This window comes from Haemaphysalis longicornis, unplaced genomic scaffold (assembly GCF_048455015.1).
Source record: "Haemaphysalis longicornis isolate Haplotype H1 unplaced genomic scaffold, Haemaphysalis longicornis Haplotype H1 scaffold_7, whole genome shotgun sequence".
NCBI classification, from domain to species: Eukaryota; Metazoa; Arthropoda; class Arachnida; order Ixodida; family Ixodidae; genus Haemaphysalis; species Haemaphysalis longicornis.
The window spans coordinates 176,244,781-176,266,875 of NW_027526422.1; the positions used below are offsets into that span (position 1 = coordinate 176,244,781).

At 45.8% G+C, this 22,095-nt stretch overlaps 1 protein-coding gene across 4 annotated transcripts; it reads right to left on the minus strand.

Annotated features, from left to right (window-relative positions):
• Nucleotides 1-12,402: 12,402 nt before the first annotated feature.
• Nucleotides 12,403-21,712, minus strand: LOC144147258 (sulfotransferase 1E1-like). 4 transcript variants are annotated; one of them, XM_077679341.1, is made up of 3 exons: nt 21,418-21,711; nt 17,032-17,137; nt 12,403-13,457 (listed from the first exon to the last, which is right to left on the minus strand). In XM_077679341.1, exon 3 carries the CDS (start codon nt 13,441-13,443, stop codon nt 12,433-12,435), a length of 1,011 nt encoding a protein of 336 aa, XP_077535467.1. In that variant the 5' UTR covers nt 13,444-13,457; nt 17,032-17,137; nt 21,418-21,711; the 3' UTR covers nt 12,403-12,432. The 4 variants fall into 4 exon arrangements, with proteins under 4 accessions (XP_077535467.1, XP_077535468.1, XP_077535470.1 ...); XM_077679342.1 differs by having other exon boundaries at nt 21,414-21,711; XM_077679344.1 differs by lacking the exon at nt 17,032-17,137 and having other exon boundaries at nt 21,418-21,712.
• Nucleotides 21,713-22,095: the final 383 nt, after the last annotated feature.

Below are 22,095 nucleotides of genomic sequence, written 5' to 3' on the forward strand. Positions count from 1 at the left end.
ACTGCAAAATGAGCGCCGCAAAGTATACACTCGACATTTTGCCGTTCACTCTAACCGTTGCTAGTAACGTTTGACTAATCGCTCCCGGTGCCAGTTCGGAGCGGTTCCTTTGATTATTTCCGGTTCGGCTTTCGTTACGAAATTGCGGAAAAAAATGCCGGTTCGGTTCCGTTGCGGTTCCGCGAAAATTTTCCGGTTCCGCTGTAGTTTTCGGTTGGGCTCCGGTTCCGGTTCGACACTTTGGTCACAGGTCACCACAAACTGACCAATCAAGTCCTTCCTTTCTAATCAAGTCCTTTCTAATAAACATTTAGGTTACCCAAATGTTGATTAGTTTATCGGCCGTGACTGCACAGCTACCCAGACGACAAAAGAAGATATTGTAGACGGGCTTGAAGTAGAACCAGTGCAATGCCGCTGCAGGTATGACGGTTTATGGGCACTATCAGGAGAGGCACAGGCTGCGGCGCTCAGCATGATTTGGGTGAAGGAGCATTGCGAGCATGCTTACCCATTTCCTTCATCTCCTAATAATTTTAGTGAAGACGTCATTCAGGATACAGGTGTTCAATAGCTAATGCAATTTTACACTAGAATGTACTACTAAGTAGCTGTGGACGCGGGTGCTAAACAGTAAACAAGAACATCATGCACACCAGCAAATGCCTTTATGTAAGAAGGCAAAAAATCCAGCCTTAGCAATGGGTCACAGAACATTCATCGTAAATCTCCATTGTGAATCGAAAAAAAAAATGGCGCGGCTTCCACTACTAGTGCAAGGCTGCAGAAACAGCAGAGCTCGGGGTGAACCTGGCTTCTCCCCACAACGACAGCGTATCCAAGCAGAGAGGGAGCCCCCGGACCCCGGCAGTGCAAAGCCATTTTGGACGGCGAGTAAAGCAAAGGCCACCCCTCCCCTCCCCCCGTCTCAACGGCTCCGCCCCGGAATTCCCAAGTGCAACCGACAAAAAACGTCACGTTGGAAACACAGCGGCCTCCGGCTCTAAGGGGGAATTGGGAAGGGGAGGGAGGGGGGTCTAATAACCGGCGCGCCACGGGTCCGCTGCGCCGAACACGGTGGCGACGAAGGCGGGAGCTCCTCACGTGGCACAAGGCCGCGCACAAGGCTGGAGGAGACGCCGGGCGCTCCTCATGAGGCGCACGCTCACGTGCGCTCGGTATTTTTCTTTGCTGAAGCCACTGCGCGAAGGTCATGCTGGGGGCCTCGGGCGGGGGAGTTTTTTTCTTTGTAATTTTTTTGCTAACGCCAACGGACAAAGTTGAAGCCTGCACAGATACGCGAGAAATAGACTAGAAGACGAAATAAAAACATCAAGTTCTCGCGATTCAAAATCACCTCCTGTGGAACTATTCCCTCAACAAGCACGTTTGTCAAATCTGCCCCGCTTCCAAAAATGCCACACTATGGGAAAATTTTTTTAAATATTGTCGAAAATTACTGGCTTTCAGGGTGTTTTCTAGTGCACTTGAAGCAAAACTTGCCTCAAGTTTGCTTTTCTTCACTTTTTCCTATCTGCTGAGTCGGGCTTGAGCTCGACGACTGCATCTACACTCGTTCCTCTAAGAACATCTTACGCGTGGGCTAGTTGATGTTTACACAGCGTACCTTACAGAAGGGTGCTAGAAAACCCAGGAATATCCTACGAGGAGGAATGGCCGAGAAAAAAGGGACGAGAAAGGGATGCAGACTGGTTCGTTAACGCGCAACATCACAACTGTAACTGCGATGAAAAGGATGCTGTATTTGGGATGCATAAAGTATAAAATAGAAATTGAAAGCTTATATGTCTGACCGGTACTACACCTGTGACAGGAGGTAACTTCCCGAGCCAAAATTTGCATTGCAGGGCCATTGACGCACCCTCTTTCCTTTTGATGCCGTAACAATCGTTGTCCCGACTTCATGCCCTATCTTGTACTTTTAGGAAAACGCAAAAAAAAAACGATTTTTGTTGTTTTAAACTGTCGTGAACACCCGCAACTCGTAACTTGCAGGGTAAAGTTTAGTGTGCTGGAATATGATCTCGAGACATGTGGTGTTTCTGCAATCTTCTGTTTGGCGTGTTAAATAACTGTGCCCGGGTAAACCAACGACGTATGAAAGGCATTTTTTACACAATTCTGTAGGTGTACATCAGAAACTTGCGCCTATTTTGTTCGTAGAATGAGAAATCTTTCTTATAGTACAATGTAGCGGAACACAACGGGTTTATTATGTTCAGAGCCCACTTTTGTGACTATTGCGAAGTTGGAGAAATTTATTTCATTACCACTATCCCGAACAGAAATATTTATGTATTTCAGGCCATTCTCTTTATTAGCTTTCATGGTAACTCGATTTCTTTAAGACAAGGAACCGTGTTGGATAGCCGTTTTTTAGACCGACAAAGTAGCAGTCAAGGGTCCCTTTTACTGTGTGTGAGTTACACCTTTGGAATGCATGCGTAACGAACAAGGTTGCAATTTCGTGCTTTAGCAGGTTGGATTGGGGGACGAATAATGCAGCAGCCTTTTCTTCCCGTCATCAGGCCCGACATGTGTGGAATTTATCTTCATTTCAATGAAGTCTAAGTTGCCCAGGCGTTAGTTTCTCTGTTTTTAACGAAGACTCTAGCACACATGCAAGTTAATAATTTTCTCAGAAAATCGCAGGAATCAGCTTTATTAGAACGCACGCAGCTGAGTAAGCATTCGACATGGGCTAACCTTTCTACCGCAAGAAGGGCTAAGTCTTTGAGACTCACGCCATCCGCTTGGCGATAGCATGGGGATGAATTATATTCGCAGCTTTCGGCACCGGCTCATAAACACAAATAAGGAATACAATACTCCATTGCTGCCTCCATCCCCGCAAAAGCTGAATGAATTGTGCAAGAATACCAACCGGAAAACGTAGAATAAGACATTTACGCCCGCCACAGCGACAGGCGTGAGTTCAAACCCTTCCCCTATGTAATTGTGTACAATCGCTCAGACCGGTATGGTAGGCTCTACTTTCGCCACTCAAGCCTCAATGTTAACGGGAACGTCGCAATATCTGCGAACAAATTACTACGCGAGAAAATAAATTGAGCTCCACGTATGACAAAGTTCAGATGTTAACCAGAGTTTTGAGACGGTCAGCATTTTTATAAGTGTTTACTCTCTCTCTCTCTCTCTCTCTCTCTCTCTCAGCATTTGGTTTCACTTACCAGCCACAATAGCACGTGAGGCATGAAAGGCGTCTGATGTGGCGTCGGTGGCGGAGAATGAGCCCACTTTAAATTAAGGTACTGTCAGGGAGAAGTCTTTCCTGCACAAGGCGGAAAACTTCCTAGCCATATCGTTTTATCATTGTTTCTATGGTCACCACGTCATAGTACCAGTAGTTACATTAAGCGATTGCCCATGGTCACTAGGCGTGCTCCACTCACCATGGTTGTTAGGCTTCCGCGGAAGGACGTCAGCAACCGAAAACGATGACGGTGGCAGCCTGAAGCTAGCGCTCACCTGAAGCTGTAATCCAGAGAAGCGGCCACAGGAGCGCTGAAGGTTGGTCATGGACACCACGCCTCAGATGAAAGAAGCGGCACATAACAGTAAGGTTGTTCTTCCTCTAATCTGAAGTCTCAGGGTGCTCGGCAGACACGGTCGCCAGCCGTGGCAGCAACTCCAGCCACCACGCAACTGCAGCTCTACCTCCGTCACCGGTACCGGCGCCAGTACTCTGTCACCGAGCTAAAAGATTGCCGGCGTATCTGCTTGCTTTAGTGGAAATGTCGTCGTAAGACGATAGTCGTCGGCGGTCTGGGCCACGTAACTCGTTCTCCGCTCTCTGCCCCCAGCTCTAACGCTTTTCTCCTTGCCTCGCTAATGTTCTCAGGAATCGATCGGAGCTTGGTTCAATTTAATTCAATTTTCCAGCCTTCACACTGCGTGCGCGCCTTCTCCTGGGACAGCCCGCATATTTTTCGTCATCTTCTATTTCTTGTTCTTCCTTAAACGCCATAAGCTGAGAGAGAGAGAGAGAGACAACCTTTAATAGAAAAGGATGACCACTGGTCACGATGGGGGAAAGGAATGGGGAGGGAGGGTAAGACAAAATAAACAAATTAATGCTGGTTGTTCTCAGTAGAGTCAATAACTGGGCCAGTTCTTGTAACCGGCAATTCATGGGCCAGTTCATGGTGAACACAATAGGGTTTGTGCACATACACCAGTTCATTCGGGGGAGGACCGGCTCAAACAACCCGTGCCAGACCGCTTTTGATTGAATAAACCGCTATTTCATATAATAGTTGTGCATCAGTTTGTTGTGGATCGGGATGGGGTTGAGGAGATTGAAGTGTACGGTGCGTGGCGAAAGCTGGGCACCACCAAACTAGGTGTGTGAGGTCTGATGGAGTTGTGGTACGGCAGTAAGGACATCGAGGGGGCAGGTGAGGGGTATACCACTTGCGAAGTGTTTCAGGTGTGTACGCTGAATTTGCAATATATTTGTTAATAAAAATTTCGCCTGAGCGGGGAATAGGAGGTAGGCGGCTGAGGTAGCCAGCTGGAGTTAGGGCTTTTAGACGTGTGCGTCGGTCCTTCTTGTGCTGGTGAATACGCATCGCTGGGGAGGGAGAGGGGGACCGCGACGGCCTTACCCCAGGCACCAGTGGAGGATAAGAGGGGGAACTCTCCTGAGCGGCCGTATGAGCCGCCTGGTTGCCTGAAGAAAATGGTTCGTGGCCAGGTACCCAGTCGACGCGGATGTTGGTGTTGTTCCGTTTGAGGAGTTGAATTTGAAATAGAATTTCGTGGACGACAGGGTGGGTCGAATCATATGATCGGAAAGCTGTGAGGGCCTCGTACGAATCTGTGAGTATGCGTATGGAGGGCGGTAGAGGTGGGTCACAGTCAAAGGCGATAGCTGACACTGCGTTGTTAATAGCGTACAGCTCCGCATCGAGGCTGGAAAGTTCTTTGCCAAGTATGGTAGTGTACCCTGAGAGAACCGGTGCCTCAGGGCATGTCCAAGCAAGGTCCGCGCCGTACTGGTTTACGCTTGCGTCCGTGAAAATGTCCAGTTCGTTCTGAAGGCGATCCCTTTGGAGGCGTCGGATTCGCCGCTGTCGCAATAGAGTATTAGTACGCTCTATAGGTCTGCTATGCGTAGCAGTGTCAATTGCTGGTCGCTGCCAGGGTGCTATGGAGACTGGGTAATTGGAAAGTACTGGTGGTCTTCTGGCGTCCCACGCTACTAAGGCGTGTCCCTGATGTGTAGGGGTCTTTTGAAGTCCGCCTGGGCTTTGGCCTCCTGAATGATGGCTTCAATAGGAGGAAGAGGTACAGCTTGCTCCAGTTTACCAATAGGTGTATACTTTGGTAAGCCAGTGACTGTCCTGAGGGTCGCCCGATGTAGCACCTGAATGGTTTTGGTGTCGGTCTTGTTGTGGTCGTAAGCCGTTGCACCGTACGTGAGGGTGCTCACAGTGACAGCCCTGGCCATATTCAAGATCGCTTTCTGCGATGCTCCACCATATTTATTCGACAATCGACGAATGGAGTGCAGTATGGCATTTCATTTCTGTTTTAATCTTTTGAGCCAGATGCTAGGACTGTTTTTTGTTCCAATGGGAAGGCCTAGGAGTGTAATGGGCTCAGTTAAAGCAGCTGAAGCTCTTCTCTTTTCGCTCTTGATTTTATCTCGCAAGTGCTGCAGCCCTTCTGCGCCGTTTTTAAGAATTAATGGCGCTGTTATTACTCTTGCTATGGTAAAAACATAACAGAACATTTCTTTTAACTAAAATACCGAGGGAACTACCTGTTAAGGAGTAGCCTTTTGCGTTACACGTGCCTCAGGTTTTCTTTGCGATAAATGATGGTAACTTCTGTGACTTGCGCCAGCGGCTTCTGTAGTATCTAACATTTGTGCCCTTATAAACTTTTTGGCGAATTACTTGCAATTTCAATTCCCTTCCCTGGCCGAAAAGCCCAATCAGGGGCATACAGACTGACACACATACCAAAATCCGCATCATACTGAGAGCTCAGCATGCGTACCACAATCGCCTCCTGTATATTTCCAATGTAAACGCATCAGCCCGGACCGGCCAACCAAGCACACTCCCTCTACTCCGGCCACTCTCCCTCGATCACTAGCCTTCCCAACTACTTTAATCACGTGACAGATTCATCTTGGGCGACGCGTGGTGGAAAGCAGCAACGTTAGCAAAACGGGCACCGCCGTTAGTCTTAGTTTTCTGACGCTGGTAGGGGCGCCCCTCCTTCGGCAATCTGAAACATCGGTTGCGTTGGCAACCAGGCACAAGCCGATCTCGAATTCAGTTACGGTCGGGTGATCCAGGTTCGGCTCGGAGTCCAACCTTGCGAGATAAGGCACTGCATGCGTTCCACTCACTCTCATTGGGAAGCGGGCGATGCGTTTGGCATTGTAAAATACAGGAGGCGATGGTACCACGTATCCCTTGCATGGTGGTAATCAAACGCGTTTAGAAAAATGCTTTTTTTTAACGAAGCAGCGTCTATATGTATGTTCATTGTGTGCAAATAAATCAGTTTTTATTTGAACTTCGTTCTGGGTTGTCTTTCTGGTCCCCATTCTCACTGTTCAAAGTTTAAGCGATTTCCCCTCCAGGAAACGCGTTTCGTTTTGTGCACTCCTAGGCTTGGAGTAGCCCCATCTTCACTGGCCATCCTTCTGGCCATCCTGCTGAGGTATGCTCTTCCGCGGCCGCTCTATAAAACTGCGCTCCTGCAAGCGGCCTGGCTACCCTGTGCCAGGCAGGCTCAATACCGCGGTGGCTTGGGCTACGAGAATTGGAACCGTCAACCGCAAAGAAACCTGGAAGCAACAAAGGCACTTTTTTTCCGCTCAAGGTCACCCGCGGTGGTAACTGAGACCTTAAAAACTCCAGGTTCGTGAAACAATATTACATGCAATCGAACAAACCAAAGTGAGCGTCTTTCTGAGGCTTCTGTCACGTCATTGTCCACGCATGAATCACCTGTTTTCAGCGGGAGGCTGCCAGGAACCATTTTTTACGAAGAAAAATATTCCCAGGGCATGTGGAAGATGTCCAAGAGAAGTGACGAAAGCGTTTACTCCGGGCACAAAAAGTATTCTTCTTTTCCGATTGCCTTACTGATTAAATGAGGTTGTAAGTGTAGCCCAACAACATTCTTGCACATAGAGGGCAGACGAATGTTTGAAGTCAGCGAAAGGTTCAGGCGTCATACACAGCGACCACCAACAGGAACGAAAAAGGACGCTGATGTAGCGCTGTCCCTGCTGTAAAAAGCAAAAGAATATCCCATATAAGGGGAACACAGGCGGCAGCAGTGGACCCAGCGTTCTTGTAGATAAAAACATCCTCCTCCCTTGTCACAAAACTTCCTTTTCAGTGGGCTCCCGTGTAGGAGTTAATAGAGCTGAGTATGTCACGCGTTGTTGCACCTCCGTTTTACCCTCTGGCACGAAATCACTCCTTTGAGTTATTACCTAACTTGTTGTTGCACTGCGTATTAAAAAAAAATCTCACGATTGTAGCCGTCAGAAGAGACGGGGGACTTTTTCGTCCGAACGCGCACATCACCACTACCTGTATAAAAACAGGGGTCCTTGATCACAGCATTGATGTACTGTGCACGCGTTCATTGAACCTTCTGTTGGGGATAAAAAAATCGGCTTGCAATACGCTACTTGTGGCTGTTAACAAATTATTGTAGGGACACCGAAATGCCGCATTAATAGATTGCCTGTATGCCGTTTCTATCAGAATTTTTGTATCACGCTACTCCTGATTTGTTTTCAAACTTGCTTCTTGTATTTCAACGTGTTGTGTTCTACTGTATAGAGGGGGCGTGTGCCGACTCAGGAATAACTCCAGCGGTTTTACGACCAGTGTATTGCGCGATTCCATACGCATGATTGCTATTGCAACTGAAAAAGAAACGGGAAGGATATAAAGTAAATTAGAACTGGCTGTACTTGACTGGCAGCTTGCAGGAATAGTGGATTATTTGTTTGAAACGAATTCACAGTGACCGGCCAGTTGTTTTGCTAATTACTTTCGTGTAATCGGAAAGGACGATGCTATATGTACTACGTAGTGAAGTCCCACCGGAAATCGCTATACGCACTACCCATATAGCGTCATCTATGGGTGCTATCAGAAACACTTTTTTTTATGTTTTTTAACGTACGTGGTCTCAAGCGTTCGGACGGTCGACATGGCTGCTTTTCGTCGCTTTTGTCCGATCCATGAATGGATCCATCCCAGCAATCTTGTTGCGACAAATCACGGTAACAAAGCGGAAGTCTTGAGTCGTGGGCCGGGCTGATGCACACGATTCGCACCAGGGCCGTCAAGCTGGCGTGGCAACTTCTCTCCAGTCTCGCCGTCAACACACCGCAGTGGTTCGAAGAAGGCTTGCCCAATCTCAAGGTAGGTATTTCTGGCCTCGTTAGTTTGTACCGTAACGCTCGATTTAGTGATGTTGAAGTAGGAGGCCCGCATCGACCACCGAGCTTGTGTTTCCGTCACCAGCCTTTCCAGCCGATGCGTGAGCATGCATGGGTGTCGCGTGGTGCCCGTGCCACTGAACGGTGCGAACGCGCCATCAGCGCGTTTCCCCTCGCCTTGTTTAATGTCGTTGCATGCATTGTTACAATGGGATGACGCATAAGGACAAGCACTTTTTTAATCAACAAGTGTGAAGCTATTAGTTGGAGATGGGGGGAGTCAGTGCTGATGCTTGGATCCGCTTCCTGGTGCCGAATAGGCATGGATGCGTATATCTTTCTCAGGGCTAAAACATCGTTCAAAGTTGTGAAAGTTGTGGAACAGCCCATGAAGGCACCCGTGCCCTTTTTCTTATCGTTTATCTTTGAATCAGCCTCGTATTTATGCATGGAGAACCAATTCGGTCAGCGGCACACTTTATTGGTTCCTTATGTATAAGCATGGGCGTCAGCAGGATTTTATCTTGAGTGGGCCGGTAAATCCAATTTCGCGAAGGAAGAGGCAGAGCGCATGGGGGAGGGTGCAAGTGCTGGGGTAGCTTGGGGGGGGGGGGCAACATGTATACGTTCCCATTCTGCAGTATGAATTTAATCTTGTACTTTGCTGTTTTGAATCAGAAGTGGTTTGCTTTGGGTGGCAATTCCTTTTTCCTAAAAAAATGTAGTTCTTACTGTAAACAGCACCAGGCAGCAAAATAAGGATATCAGTTCTAACTGAGGAGGAAAAAGGTTCACGTCAATTCATAAGGCTATGTCAAACACTACGACAGCTTCGGTATGTGGTGTGGTTCCAGTTGGGCTAACAAGTGATTTGCAAATAAATTGGACACCACTTGACACTGTGTGGTCGCATGCAGTTCTGCACCATCTGCCCCAATTTTCTGTGACTGGCAATGAAAACTGGCTGCTTCAAAATAATAATAAAGAAATTTCTTTGCCACATTTACATTCAGGCACAAAGTATTGTGCAGGCATTTCATGTAATAAGAGTTGGTATGGAAAATCATGCTCAAAAGGTTTTTCACGAAAGTTGGTTTCAAGAATTGAAATAGGGCCAGTAGGACAAAAAATAACACAAAATGAAGAAACAACGCAACAAAGGTCCTGGGTTGTGCCATGTATATTTTTTGCTCTTTTTCTATCATGTATAGAAGGAACACAGCCGTATTAATTATATGGCACCTTTGGTTTTACAGGTCACCCAGAAAGGACAACACCAACTGAAGCTGAGGATATGGTGTAATAAAAAATTTACTTTATATTGTAAAACAATGGCAGTGTTGATGTCTTCTTGAAAGTGTAAGAAACAACAGCCTTTCTTGGACCTTCTGCATGGAGACTTATTTTTGGATAACCTGAAAAGAATGTAAAATAGTTAACCGTTTCTTCTTGTCTTCTTTTTCTTTTAGGGTGGAGGGTGGGTCTTTTTTTTTCAGGTTGTTTTGAGTTGACTGTTTTTCATGATTGATTCAGTTATTTAAGCATTCTGGAGAACACCCCTGCCAGTTGGAAAAAATACAATTCAAACAACGCAGATGCTAATAAATATAATTCCGTCTGCTTAGAAATGGCCTCTTTACGGTATTTTCTATTTTATAAATGTAACATGACGCTTGGCTGCAGCAGCTCTGATAAATTAGAACGTGTCAACAATGAAGAGATGGTCATTGCTTCCACTTAATTTACAGAGACAATTTTTTTTTACCATTCGTGATGCGAAATTTCCTAAGCGAGTCTTTGGATCTTGGTAAGAAACTGTTACAATGCACAAAGTAAAACGTGGTGGACAAATGGCACTGCTAGCACGTGACATTATGTACGTGAAAGAAAAAAGTTCTATACATCTTCCTGTTTCTTTTTTCGGTGTCTGCATGTTGAAAGCGCCTTTATTTATTTACCAAAGGAAGGCCGAGTGGGAGGAGGGGTGTGAAACGTTTAAAGGTTACACTGCAAAATAATGTGTCCTAAGCGTTTTTTAAACACTATGGATGAGCTGCTTTACATCAGAAGCGTTTCGCACTATCACATTTGGCCCCGGTGACTTTCTTGCACAGCTTAACCGCATGCGGAAAAGCCAACTTTAACAGCTCGAGGCAAGGTGTACAAACACATATGAGCACAGGTGCACGTTCTCCCGTTTGTACTCAGGAGTTCCTGTAGAATATGCTTTAGTTAACTGCTGCGTATCCAATTAAAACAGGTGTTTTGTGCGCCGCCGAAACCACAACGCGCTAAGAGGGACGGGGCAGCGTATTAGACATCCCACTCATGGATCTTTAGTGTTGATCAAAACATCACAGTAATTTTTCGCCTTCATCGTAAATTCAACGCAGCCTTGGCTGCCGGGAATCGAACCGAAGACATCGTACCCCCTGCAGCCATGAGAAACCATGCGAGATCTGAGCAATCTGGCGCCTGATAAATCTTATTAAGGCGAATAAAGCCGCCGTGGGATATTATTTAGAGTTGGCAATACCCAGGAATGAATAGCTTCGGGCTACACATACTTGCTTACAGAAAACTCAAAAATAAAATAAACAAAAAATGATGCGGCCGCCCCGCCCCAACATACGATATGTTGGTCAACACCGTTTTAACCGTATGTTGTGCACCGACTGCCCGCGTAAATGTTTTTCCTGCCTCGATTAAAAGCTCAAACGCGTCGTAAACGGCCCTGTGGGCAGGCATAATCTATTTCACGCCCATGACTACAGCGCAAACTTTGCCGTGACCGAAAAGGTACGTTGCCGTTCGTACGGAGGTCGCGCCAGCCCGCCACCGAGCAAGATCGGGAGCGTTTCTGACAGCGCCTCATAGATGGCGCTATATAGGTAGTGCGTATAGCAATTTCCGGTGGGACTTCACTACGTAGTACATATAGCATCGTCCAATCGGAAAACACAGAGAAGAAATGCAATTCTTTCGCAGGCTTAGTTGCTGCAAAGTTGACAAGCTATTTTGTGCGAGTTGTGGGCTTTGTTAAGAAAAGGAAACGCAATTATCGTTCCTGAGCCCTAAATGAGTTTCGTGGAAGAAGCAACGTGTGTGGTTTACAAAAGCAACAACATTCATATTGTGTTTAGCACATGTAGTTAGGCTGACCATACCGCTGTCAGCCAACCAGGGGCAAGGGGAGGAGTGCGGTGTGCTATCTTCCGAGCTCATATTCTTTTGCCCTACGCCACTTTTCGTTTTAAAGTAAATGCACTCTACTTGCAAGGGTTTTTCTAACACCCACGCAGGAAACAAAACACGCCTAATAAATCGGAGCCCCGAGTTTGATTCCTTCCCTTTGCTTCATGAGTCGACTACAAAGTCATCAGCATCAACCATATGCTTGTTGGGCATCTCATTTCCCCTTATGGCAATGCACGTTTTGCGAGTTTGTTTTTGGCACCTCTTTATAAAGTTCGGGTTGGCGTGGCTTCATTTGGTTCCGCTTCAGTGTATTTGTATGATTTGTGTGTTTGTGTCTGTTGCTATATCACGCGAAAGAGAAAATGTGATTTTCCTCTAACGTTTAGGCCATTTATAGTCAAAATGAACACTCAGGAAGACAAGAAAATTGCTTTGATTTCCGGACACTCGTAGTTATGCCGCGATAGTGCAAGTTTAACAGTTTTTCTTCAACAGGACGGAGCAAGCAACAAAATATTGTGCTGACTTGTTACAGTTTTTGAAATAGGGTTTCCTGCGTAACCACCATTCATTTAACTAGAAATTAATTGACAACTACAATATTTCCCAGAACTCTGCAAAACTAGTTTGAACGCGTTTTGAAAGAATATATTCACAACGTTTCGCCTAATGCTTAATGTATAGTCACAGCTAGTGCCATGTGACAAAATCATTATTAATCATGAACGGGTACATCTTGGAACATCATACACTGGCCTTGCCTTTTATTTCACGCGTGGGGTTGCCAAATTTTCATTTCTTGCACGGTTTATCTCCTGGCCCAAACCCTGAGAAGCTTGTATTGCTTGTTCCCGAATGTCCGACCACAGCTCCATAAAAGAGGACGTCTTTTCTGCCTGTCGAATCTTCATCTCCATTTGTCGAAGTAGTTCTGGCGTGAAGTGTTCCTTCCAGCCACCAACCTTCGCTTCCCGTACCAGGGCGTACTTGTTTTTGTCGCCTTCGTAACCTTCCTTACAAGTAGTTTGCGATCTTGAAATCATTTCTTTCCAGTCCGGGTTGGCGTTTTTACTAAAATCCATCACCACAATGCTCCTCATGTAGTCCGGCTTAGACCTCTCCAGCAATTTCTGCAGCAAATCTTCGTCCTCTTCCAAAGCCTTCCAGTAAGTTTCTCCAAGAAAATGTGCCAACTTGAGCACGACTCCCCGAGTGTCCTTCTTCAGCTGCTCGTACGTTACAAAAAACACGTTCGGTTCATTCCTCAGAGCGTATCCTGATGAGACGTGCTCGAAGTAATCACCGTGCCCCAATTCTCCAGCAAGAAAAGCGTCGACAAACTCTTCGAACGTACCATCTTGGAAGTTGTAACCACTTAGATTTGTGGCCATATGGAAAAAGGACACGCACACGTCCCAAGGATTGCGGGCCACATAGACATACTTTGCCTCTTTGGTCATCCTATCCCTGGATAAGGGCAAGTGGGTTACGAAAGTTCTTAGCGGCAGAGGTGATTTCCAGTCCTGAAAGTTCATGTACTCAAGAGCGCGACAGTTGTTGGACATTTCATCATGGTTGAGTATCGGTTCGCCACCCTTGAGAATAAGCTGCGTGATGTACTGCACCCAGTTTGATCCGCTTTTCGGAAACGTGCACTGTACCACATCCCCTGCTTCCGCCCGAAACTCCAGACTCTTGCGCAGTGAGTCGGGGTTTATGCCCACGCATCTGGGTATGCCGTCGATCACTTGGTGCGCAGGCCTTCGGCGTTGCATCGTGTCGGTGTTTCCTGAAAGTAACAGCGAAGGGGTAATCATTATGTGTAACAGGATAAATGGTGATTGTGTCAAAACAACCACTTGAAATTGGGTGAATGCAAATATAAATTTTCGAATACTACTTCGAATACTACTTCGAAATACTACTTCGAATACAGCGCTCTTCGAAGAAGAGCGCTGTCTTGATATAGAGAAAAAAACGGAGGAAGAAAAAATAGAAGCATCAATTTGTAAATGAATGGACAAGCCTAATACGAGAAAGCGAAAGACGCCAATTTTTTAGACTCTACTTCCCTGTCTACTTCCCTGTTGTCCTTACTCACGTTCGCTTTTTTCTCGTAAAAGTTAGCAATGAAGGTAGCTACAAAGATTTCTTTCTTCACAGATCCGGAGGGAAAAAGAAATAATGGTAATATTCAGTGGCCTGTGCTCTTCCTTCTCATTGGAACAGATTATTCCAGCACAAAAACGAGCACTTGAGCTTTCGTCATAGCACTTGAACACACTTAGCTCTATAGCTCACAATTTCGGTAGAGAAGATGGGAACATGAAATATTACAAACTTAGGTGCAAGGTGTTAGAGTAAATGGCAAAAACCATGAGCGGGAAGGGTACCACAATCATTGGCAAAAAGGCGTTAGACGTCGTATTAAAGCCGCACTGAACAAAACCATCCCCCCGGGGTCGGGTTCCTTAGCATATTCCAGGGTCGTGAAACCTGGAAGCAACGGCTGAGTGCACTCTGCAGGACAGCGCAGAACGACAGCGCAGGATGATTGTGGGATGATCCGGCAGAAACTTCCTAATATATCAATCACGGATGCCTCATTTTTGAATGGCAGCCGCCATGGCTCGCTGCTCAACGCATCGGACTGACTAGGTTAATTCGGAGATGCCCTAGAGCAGCGCCATTACCAGTACAGGTTTCCTAACCACATTCACCTTAACAAGGATATCATGGTCATAGGCCGACCCAAAGGGCTGAGAGACACTGTCCAGGCAGGCATATCTGAACTTGCCAACACAACCGGCCGCATCCTTGGGCCACCAATTTGAAAAATAACTACGACCCTAATCAACCTCACCCAAAAACAGGGTGACCGAATAAGCCTGGACGACCAGATCCTAAATCTTCTACACTTTAAAAAAATGTTTAAATATTTCTGGAGAGCCGGATGATTTCGCGGGCTAACAAGAATGGTTATTAAAACCATATTCTCCAGTACAAGGCTTCTACCTACCACGTAATTTTAAAAAAATCCCTTAAATAGCCATGCAGAAAAAAACACACTGAGCTTGGTTCATTCGAAAGATTGCCTCTTTAAAACCATACTTACACCACTTTTAACATAAAATTCACACAAATAAGCTATATAATTAGGAAAAAGTAAATGGCCATGCGTCTCGCTAGCTCATTTCCCGCACTAGAAACTATAACGTAATATGCACAGCTGTGCGATTGGCTGAGGCCGGCAAAACCAAACGGAAGTTAGGCAGGGCTTATAAGCTTGCGGAACGAACTGTTTTTCGCTAAAATGTAATGCATATTGATTTGATAGCTGTGATAATGGTGAGGTAAGCAATGGAAGTTACTAACATACACGTAAACATACAAGTACCAGTGCGAACTGCAGTTGGTACTGCGCGTACTTTGCTTGTTATAGCTGCGCAGCAGTCCGGGGCTTCAGGGCTGTCTCCCACGACACTGGCCGACTCGCGTAAGCGACATAGCCTTACGCGACCATGTTTGTCGAGCATAACTCATGTTTCACGAAACAATTACTGCCTACCGTAACAAAAACAAGCCAGGCGAAAATACAGTCAGAAACAAAGCCCGGGCGGACAGTGGTCTTGAGCAGTATGGTGGCGCCATCTAAGAGGACTGACGGCAAATAGGGCGTTCTGCAGACCGCTGCAGAAAACAACGCACTAACGTTCGCTTGAAGACCAGTCCTGGTTATGTCATCGTAGACACCACGAAACACGTGATTTTCCGGGAGAATCAAAATTTTAACTTAAATTGATTAATTTTGCCGTGAAGCAGAGTCTTCTGCTGCAAGACAAGTTCTTGGGGCCCTATAAAACACCAAAACTCTCGGATAAAATAAACTAGTATTTTGTCTGCATCGCCCCTTTATGGAGACGTTCTGCAGCAAGCCTTAAAATAGGCGCTTAGTAAAATATTAATAAACGCTAGGTAATCTCGCCTAACATCGTAATAAGCAAGCGTCGAATTCCCTCAACTTTAAAACATGAGTAGCTGCAAATGTCGTTAGACCCCTTTGCGAACGTTATGGGTAAAGTCAGAGCACTTGTTATATAGCATTGCGGGCATGTTCTACTTTTTTGGGTATGTAACATCGCCTGACAGTTTTCTGCCACATGGTGTACGCAAAAAACAAAACCGGCCAAGTAGACGCCTACCGCGTTCCTTCAAAAAGAGATGTGGTTTATCCGGTATTATTCTTGACCGAGGTCGAGAAGAAAGCTCTATTTTGTACAATGCGATGGGAAAATAAGCCACAAATATATTACTTTGTGATGTCTGGAATTCAATATTGTTCTGTGCGGTCGCCTTCTCGGAGAACACTGAAAAAACATAATTACACAACGAAATTCGGGGGGATTGCCTGGTAGGCTTGCCCGGGAGGCTTGCCAGCGAGATAACAGCCTTCAGTTCGGTTCAGGCATTGACTTGTGAATTTGTAGCGGCGACTAGGTTATGCCCGCAGCGTGGATGCGTTCCCAATAATAGTTTTACCAACCGAAATAGAAGAAAGCCTTTACGACTAAACTATTATCTCACGAACAGGTGTCTGAGTAAAAAAACGTTGGAACTTACATATTGGAATGTATTCAGCGATGTTATAAAACTCCCTTCTTCCATTTTCTCCAAAATAGTTTGGAGCTTGTATAAGGATATCCGAGAACGTTGAAGGAGACTAGTCAGGGATAAGCAAATTATCCCGAGGAAGGAGAGAAGCCACAAAACACGCCCAACGCCTATGAATGTACTGCCAGCGGAGCGCATTCGCAATCGAAATGAACCAGTCTCGTCACCGGCACCGAAAAGTGCGAGTATTCTTTGTTTTCAGAGTTCCACGTCATGCGTCAACTGCTTCGTAAACCTACACGATTTAACTTGTATTAACTTGTATACTATACGATCTCAATCAGATCTTCTCAAGTTCCATGTCACCTCTGACTCGTCAGAGGGAACAGATTACCACTGGGATTTAAGAGATAATTTGCGCCTGGACATACCGACAGGGCGCCGTGGTCGTTGGAACAGTTCATTGGTGTGATGTGATGTAGAGTTTGCGTGGATGAAGCTGCCATGAAGTAATCAAATTTGCTTACACTGTTGAATTACGTATGAGGTCATATTTGGCACCGGGTGGCCAGCCTAGGTTCCTACTGCTAATACAATCTGCATCAGTGGCCACGTTGTCATGCGCCAGCCAATTTTGAACGTAACAAATTGACGCTAGAACTACATAAGGTAACCCTGAATTTTTTATAAATGCTGAAATGCATGTTCGTACTTTTCAATACGGTTACGGAAAATGCGAGTGGACTACTTACGCGAGCTTTTCTTTCGATGCCGATCAATCCCCTTGACCGGGACCCTTGGGATTCCAGTGCACACAGGCCACAGCTGGACCCGGGATTGACGTCTTAACAGCCGGACCTAAAAGCCGTATCTCGCTTTCAACAAACAGTGACGTTTCGCGTCGACAAAGATAAGTGCCATGCCTCAAGAGTCGTGTGCGCTCTCTTCCTCCCTTGCGCGATTACCGAAGTCCTAGATTGAGGCTATCGTATACCGAGCAGTTGTAGGAAGCCACCGATGTTTTCGTTCCTCTCTCTCTCCATCCTCCTATTTCTCTCGCTCTGTATCTTCTATCATTTCGAGTTGATCTTCCGTGACATGCCCCAAATGTTCTATCCACGTCATAATCTCCAGCCACGTATGTGAAGTCTTGAAAGAAGCATAGCCCACTGGGTTCTTGGACTCCTGCTATACATACCTTTTTTGTCTGCACCACGTATGCTTCGGATAAAGGCAACTAGCAACAATATGTGTCTTGTTATCACCACTGAACGATGGCTTCAGCCCGTAGAAAGTACTCCAACAGATAACGCAGTATTTGCTGTTTCTTTTTTTCTTTTGCTGAACATAAGCGATACCCTAGTTTTGAGTCTGTGATTTGTAACATTATCTGGAACAAGTCACAGCCCACTTCAGCTGCCGACCTCCAGGTCGCGTCAGTATCTTCTCAAGTGTGTTTTCGTACGCCACAGGGTATTACCTTTAGTCAAACTATCTTGCGCCATATACGGAGAATTCTCTGACCGAAACTTGGTACTCGGCGCACGCTCCCTCGAGGGGGCCCCCAGATCTAACCGTGTAACGCCTTGCACTTGCACAAAAATGGAATTTGGAAAGCGATTTCATGTATTATTTATAACAGGCCACATCATGCATTGAGAAATTTAAAAAGGCTGTAAAATAATAAAAATGGCCCAGAGAAATGAAAATAGGCAGTAAATATATCTCCCTCAGAAGGTGAAGACAGAATTAAACAACAACTAAAAATATCGCGAAAAAACAACAAGCATGTGAACCCTGTATATGCAGACAAACGCGTTATTGGTGAATTTAGCCCTGTTGATAGTTATATTGTGCAAATAGATGTAATTTCTCTAACAAAATTTTAAAGAACCAAACAATTTAAAATAATAAGCATAAAATAAAAATACGATTACAAAACCACATTTATGTATTTTATACATCGCCTTCACAATAAGATACAGAGAAAAACAATTTAAAATATTGTGAAAGAGCGAAAACCGTGTAACACGATGCACTTTTGACGCAATTGCATAATTCGCGAAGTTAACACATTTCTTCGGAATAATATCGGCAATAAAAATCGTTGAGCTAAGTGAAAACTCGGAATTAACAGAATTTGCGTAGGAAGGCTTCGGCAATAGAAGAAAGTTCTCGGGATTTTTCTGCAATCATTTATGGCGTCACTTTCTACGGGTTTGATTTTATGAGGACCATATCTTTCGGAAATGCTACAACGACCAACGGGAGTACAAATCACGCGTTGATAATAGCCACCAAAGTGTTCTACCTCAACAGCCGGTTTGGCTCAGCGGCCAAAGCTCTGTCCAACCGCGCGCGGGTTCGAGGTAGTTGTTCCAGGACACAATAAGCTGATGTAGGCAACTTGCGCCCAAAATAGGGGTCTTCAGGTAGTGTATATACAAATTATTCCTTGGCGTTCTAGTTAGGCACAACCCGAAGCCTCACGCTCAAGATAACGGCCCTTAACCGCGCAACGGTCGTGCTACTTGAAAGCGTCGGTGCAAAGTTCGGCGCACTCGTGAGTGCTTATTCACGACTTTTGGCTAACGCCTGCACCACACCCCTTGAGTTGAGCGTGCGGTGAGCGATAAGCATTCGAGCATACTTTAATGTATGCGTGGCTCGCGCATTGTTTGCTGCAAGACCGCTAAGCTAATTAGGACCTCCGTCATCAAAGCAGGACTGTGTTCTAACACAGACAAATCGTGAGCGGTCGGGTACTTCAATGCAAACGTGTGGTGAATTGTGAGAGACCGTCTACAGCAAACAATCTGTGGTAAAATCGGTGTCGTTAGCAAGAAAAAAAGAAATCAGGCTTTCGGATCCCGTCCCCCTGCTCCCCAATAGACCTCTACAATGTGCTCAAAATCAGAAACCTTTAATTTGTAAGTCCAACGCCAGTGACTAAATGTGATATGTTACCACATAAAGTAGGCTCAACAAACACTGTTTGAACTTATTCGTCGTGAAAAAGACGCGATCAGAGCAATTTTAGACGCGGTCATGGTTTGCTTTTGGCGGTGACTAAATATTGCCGTCGTTAATAAGTTCAACGGGGCTTTCCCGTTCTTGGTTCCAGAACACGCAAAACGTGCTTCGCGAATTTCTCACCCTACCTGCACCGAAAAAACGATACGTCTGAATGGCGTATCGGCACAACGAAAACTGTGTCGAAAGTACGCCTCCATTCCAAGGCGGGGCGACGGGGCACCATCTCTGCAACAAGTGCTGCCTCGGGTAGAATTTTTGTGACGTGAAAGGGAGATGTAACGAGCGAACCGACCACATAAATACCCGTGCACAATGCCTCGCCAAATTGCGCCATCCGACGTTCACTTGTGCAACATTCAACCATGGCTCTTGTGGCTTAAGCCAATCGAAGCCACCAACCAGACGCTAATGGAAATCCCGAAAACACACGTAATGCCTTCTTCTAATTAACTGAAGAAATATTGTAAAGGGCGAGATAAAGGATGTGCAAACGTTCAGCGATAAAGTAGGCCTTGCGCAATGGCATGGTATAAACACTTCTATTGCTTAGATCGAGAAACCATTGAATAGCTCATTGGCCGAAAGCACCTGAAGTTGTCTTTAGCAGCAGCGAAACGGCTTCTAGAAAGGCTGTGTTTGAAGCAATCCATATTGCGAGGCGTTCCGTAGCATGCGCTTACGCTCGGCCGCATTGAAAAGGTGTTGTTGACGGAAGCGCACCACAGATGATATAAAGACAAGGAGGAACGCCTCCGAGTGAGCCAGGGGAGGCACAGCTAAATCCACCATAACCGCCAACGCTCAGAATGAACGGCGCCAAGAACAACCAGCGGCGCAACACGTAGAAAACCGAATGAAGCCACTCGAAAGAGTAACGTGGAAGCCGATCAGAAAGCAAATCTTCTCAAGCGGGAAGAGGACGAATCCCTCCAAAAGCCCGGTGGAGAATAAAAGCTGCTGATACGTTCAATCTGGTAATACTGTTTACGTATTTAAAACGCTCAAAGTGGCAGCGAAGGGAAATGACAACCTGTTTCAACTTGAAAGATCTAGCTTTTCAACACTCATAGCGTCTATTCCAACCACGAATGATGTTTTTTAACCGAGACAGCGCGGGAGTTATAAAAAGAACTTTCGAATTCCTCGCTGCGGTAAAGCAATGATAGGTTCAGCAGCGGCGTAATAGAGGCCAGCACTCACATTATGGTTATCAGTATGCTTACTACAGGACAGCATTCAAGGATTACCTTCAAATGGAACTAGAGGCCCAACCACCGTCACTCAGCCATATTTGTTGGCGGTTTGGCTGCAGGCCGCCAATCGCACAAAAAGGTGTCTGCGACGAAAGAAGAACTTCGCCAGAAAGTTTCTTACTAGTTACCACCGCGTTATTGCTTTTCTTTATATCTGGGTTATTAGTTTAAATTTTCTAATGAAATCGTTAATATTGTTATCGGGTAAACACAGTTTCTTTAATAAACCAAACTTGTAGTTTGTAATCCTGTTCCAGTTAAGAAGTGCTAAGCTCTTATAATTCCTTTATTATCTCATCAGCAGTGGGTACAAAAACAAAAGCAAGTGGTTGTGACCCACTAAAGGAGAATTCAGGAAAAAAAGCGAGATCATTAGTATGTTTTTTTTTTTAATGGAGAATAGTGTCCTTCTATCCGAGACAAAGCTATGTTGAGATTGCAAGGCCACTAAATTTTACGTGCATGCAGGGCGATGCCACGAGTACACAATGCTATTAATAGATAGAATCCTGGAGTTAATTGACTTAAGTCGCCGACGAAAGGCAAATACCTAAAAATATTAACAAACTTATACAATATAACTGCTGCAGTGAGGCCACAAAGGGACAAAAAAGATTCTATCATTTACTTTCCCGCCAGTTAGCACGTGGAGATAGTCGTTGACAACAACCAAAACCTCCCAGCTTTGCATTTAACTAACGGGTATCTACGCTGCATCGAATTAACCTAGCCTGTGACAACCCCGGACGATCAGTATAAAGAGAAGCCTGTCTTCACAGCCAAGGGTGGCAGCCACAGCGCCACGTACGAACGCTTCGGGAAAGAGAAATGCCCGTTTTACTCACTTACTTCTTCTTGGGCTTTCGGTAGACTTAGGCGAAGATACGCTACGAGGGGCTCAGTTACCACACGATTATTACTCCACACAACCTGCTCCAACTCGCACTTAAGCAGATACCGAGAAAACTGGCTACGATAACATGCAATACTAGAAAAACTGGCAATTGGACTGTCACACGCAACAGCCTATATAAAGTATTCCTTTTCCTATTGCAACGCCTCACGGAATGGCCCACTACAGAAAGCTTTGTGTGTCACTTTGCCATACCGATTACCACTTCCCCTCACCGCAAAGATGAACTCGTCCTCCAGCTGCTAATAAACAAAAATCGGGTTTGTGCCGCGCTTTTGTATCGAGAGAGCGTAAAGTGGGCGGGAGTTTCGTCGCCTTCTTCCTGGAATGCTCTTTCGTACTCCTGCTCTTACGGAATTTGTTTCCTGCCCAGAGCGGCGAACGGATTCCGCAATGCAACTAAGGAAGGCAGGAAAGCTAGCGAACGCAGAAGTGTTCTCTCTCACGCGAGCGGAGGAGGAAAAGAGAAAAATGCCTGTTTACCCCCTTTAGTGAGCTGGATGCCCTTGAGCTTTGTGACGTCTATTGGCGCAGGTCTCTGCCGAGCAGCAGAGCGCTCGCTAAAGCGACCGCGGCGCAGATTCGTGCGCTGGAGCTTAATGAGTTGTTCAAAG

Bases quoted from the DNA above. Each gene is read 5' to 3' on its own strand.
- LOC144147258 (XM_077679344.1), bottom strand. From the start codon at position 13,443: ATGCAACGCCGAAGGCCTGCGCACCAAGTGATCGACGGCATACCCAGA.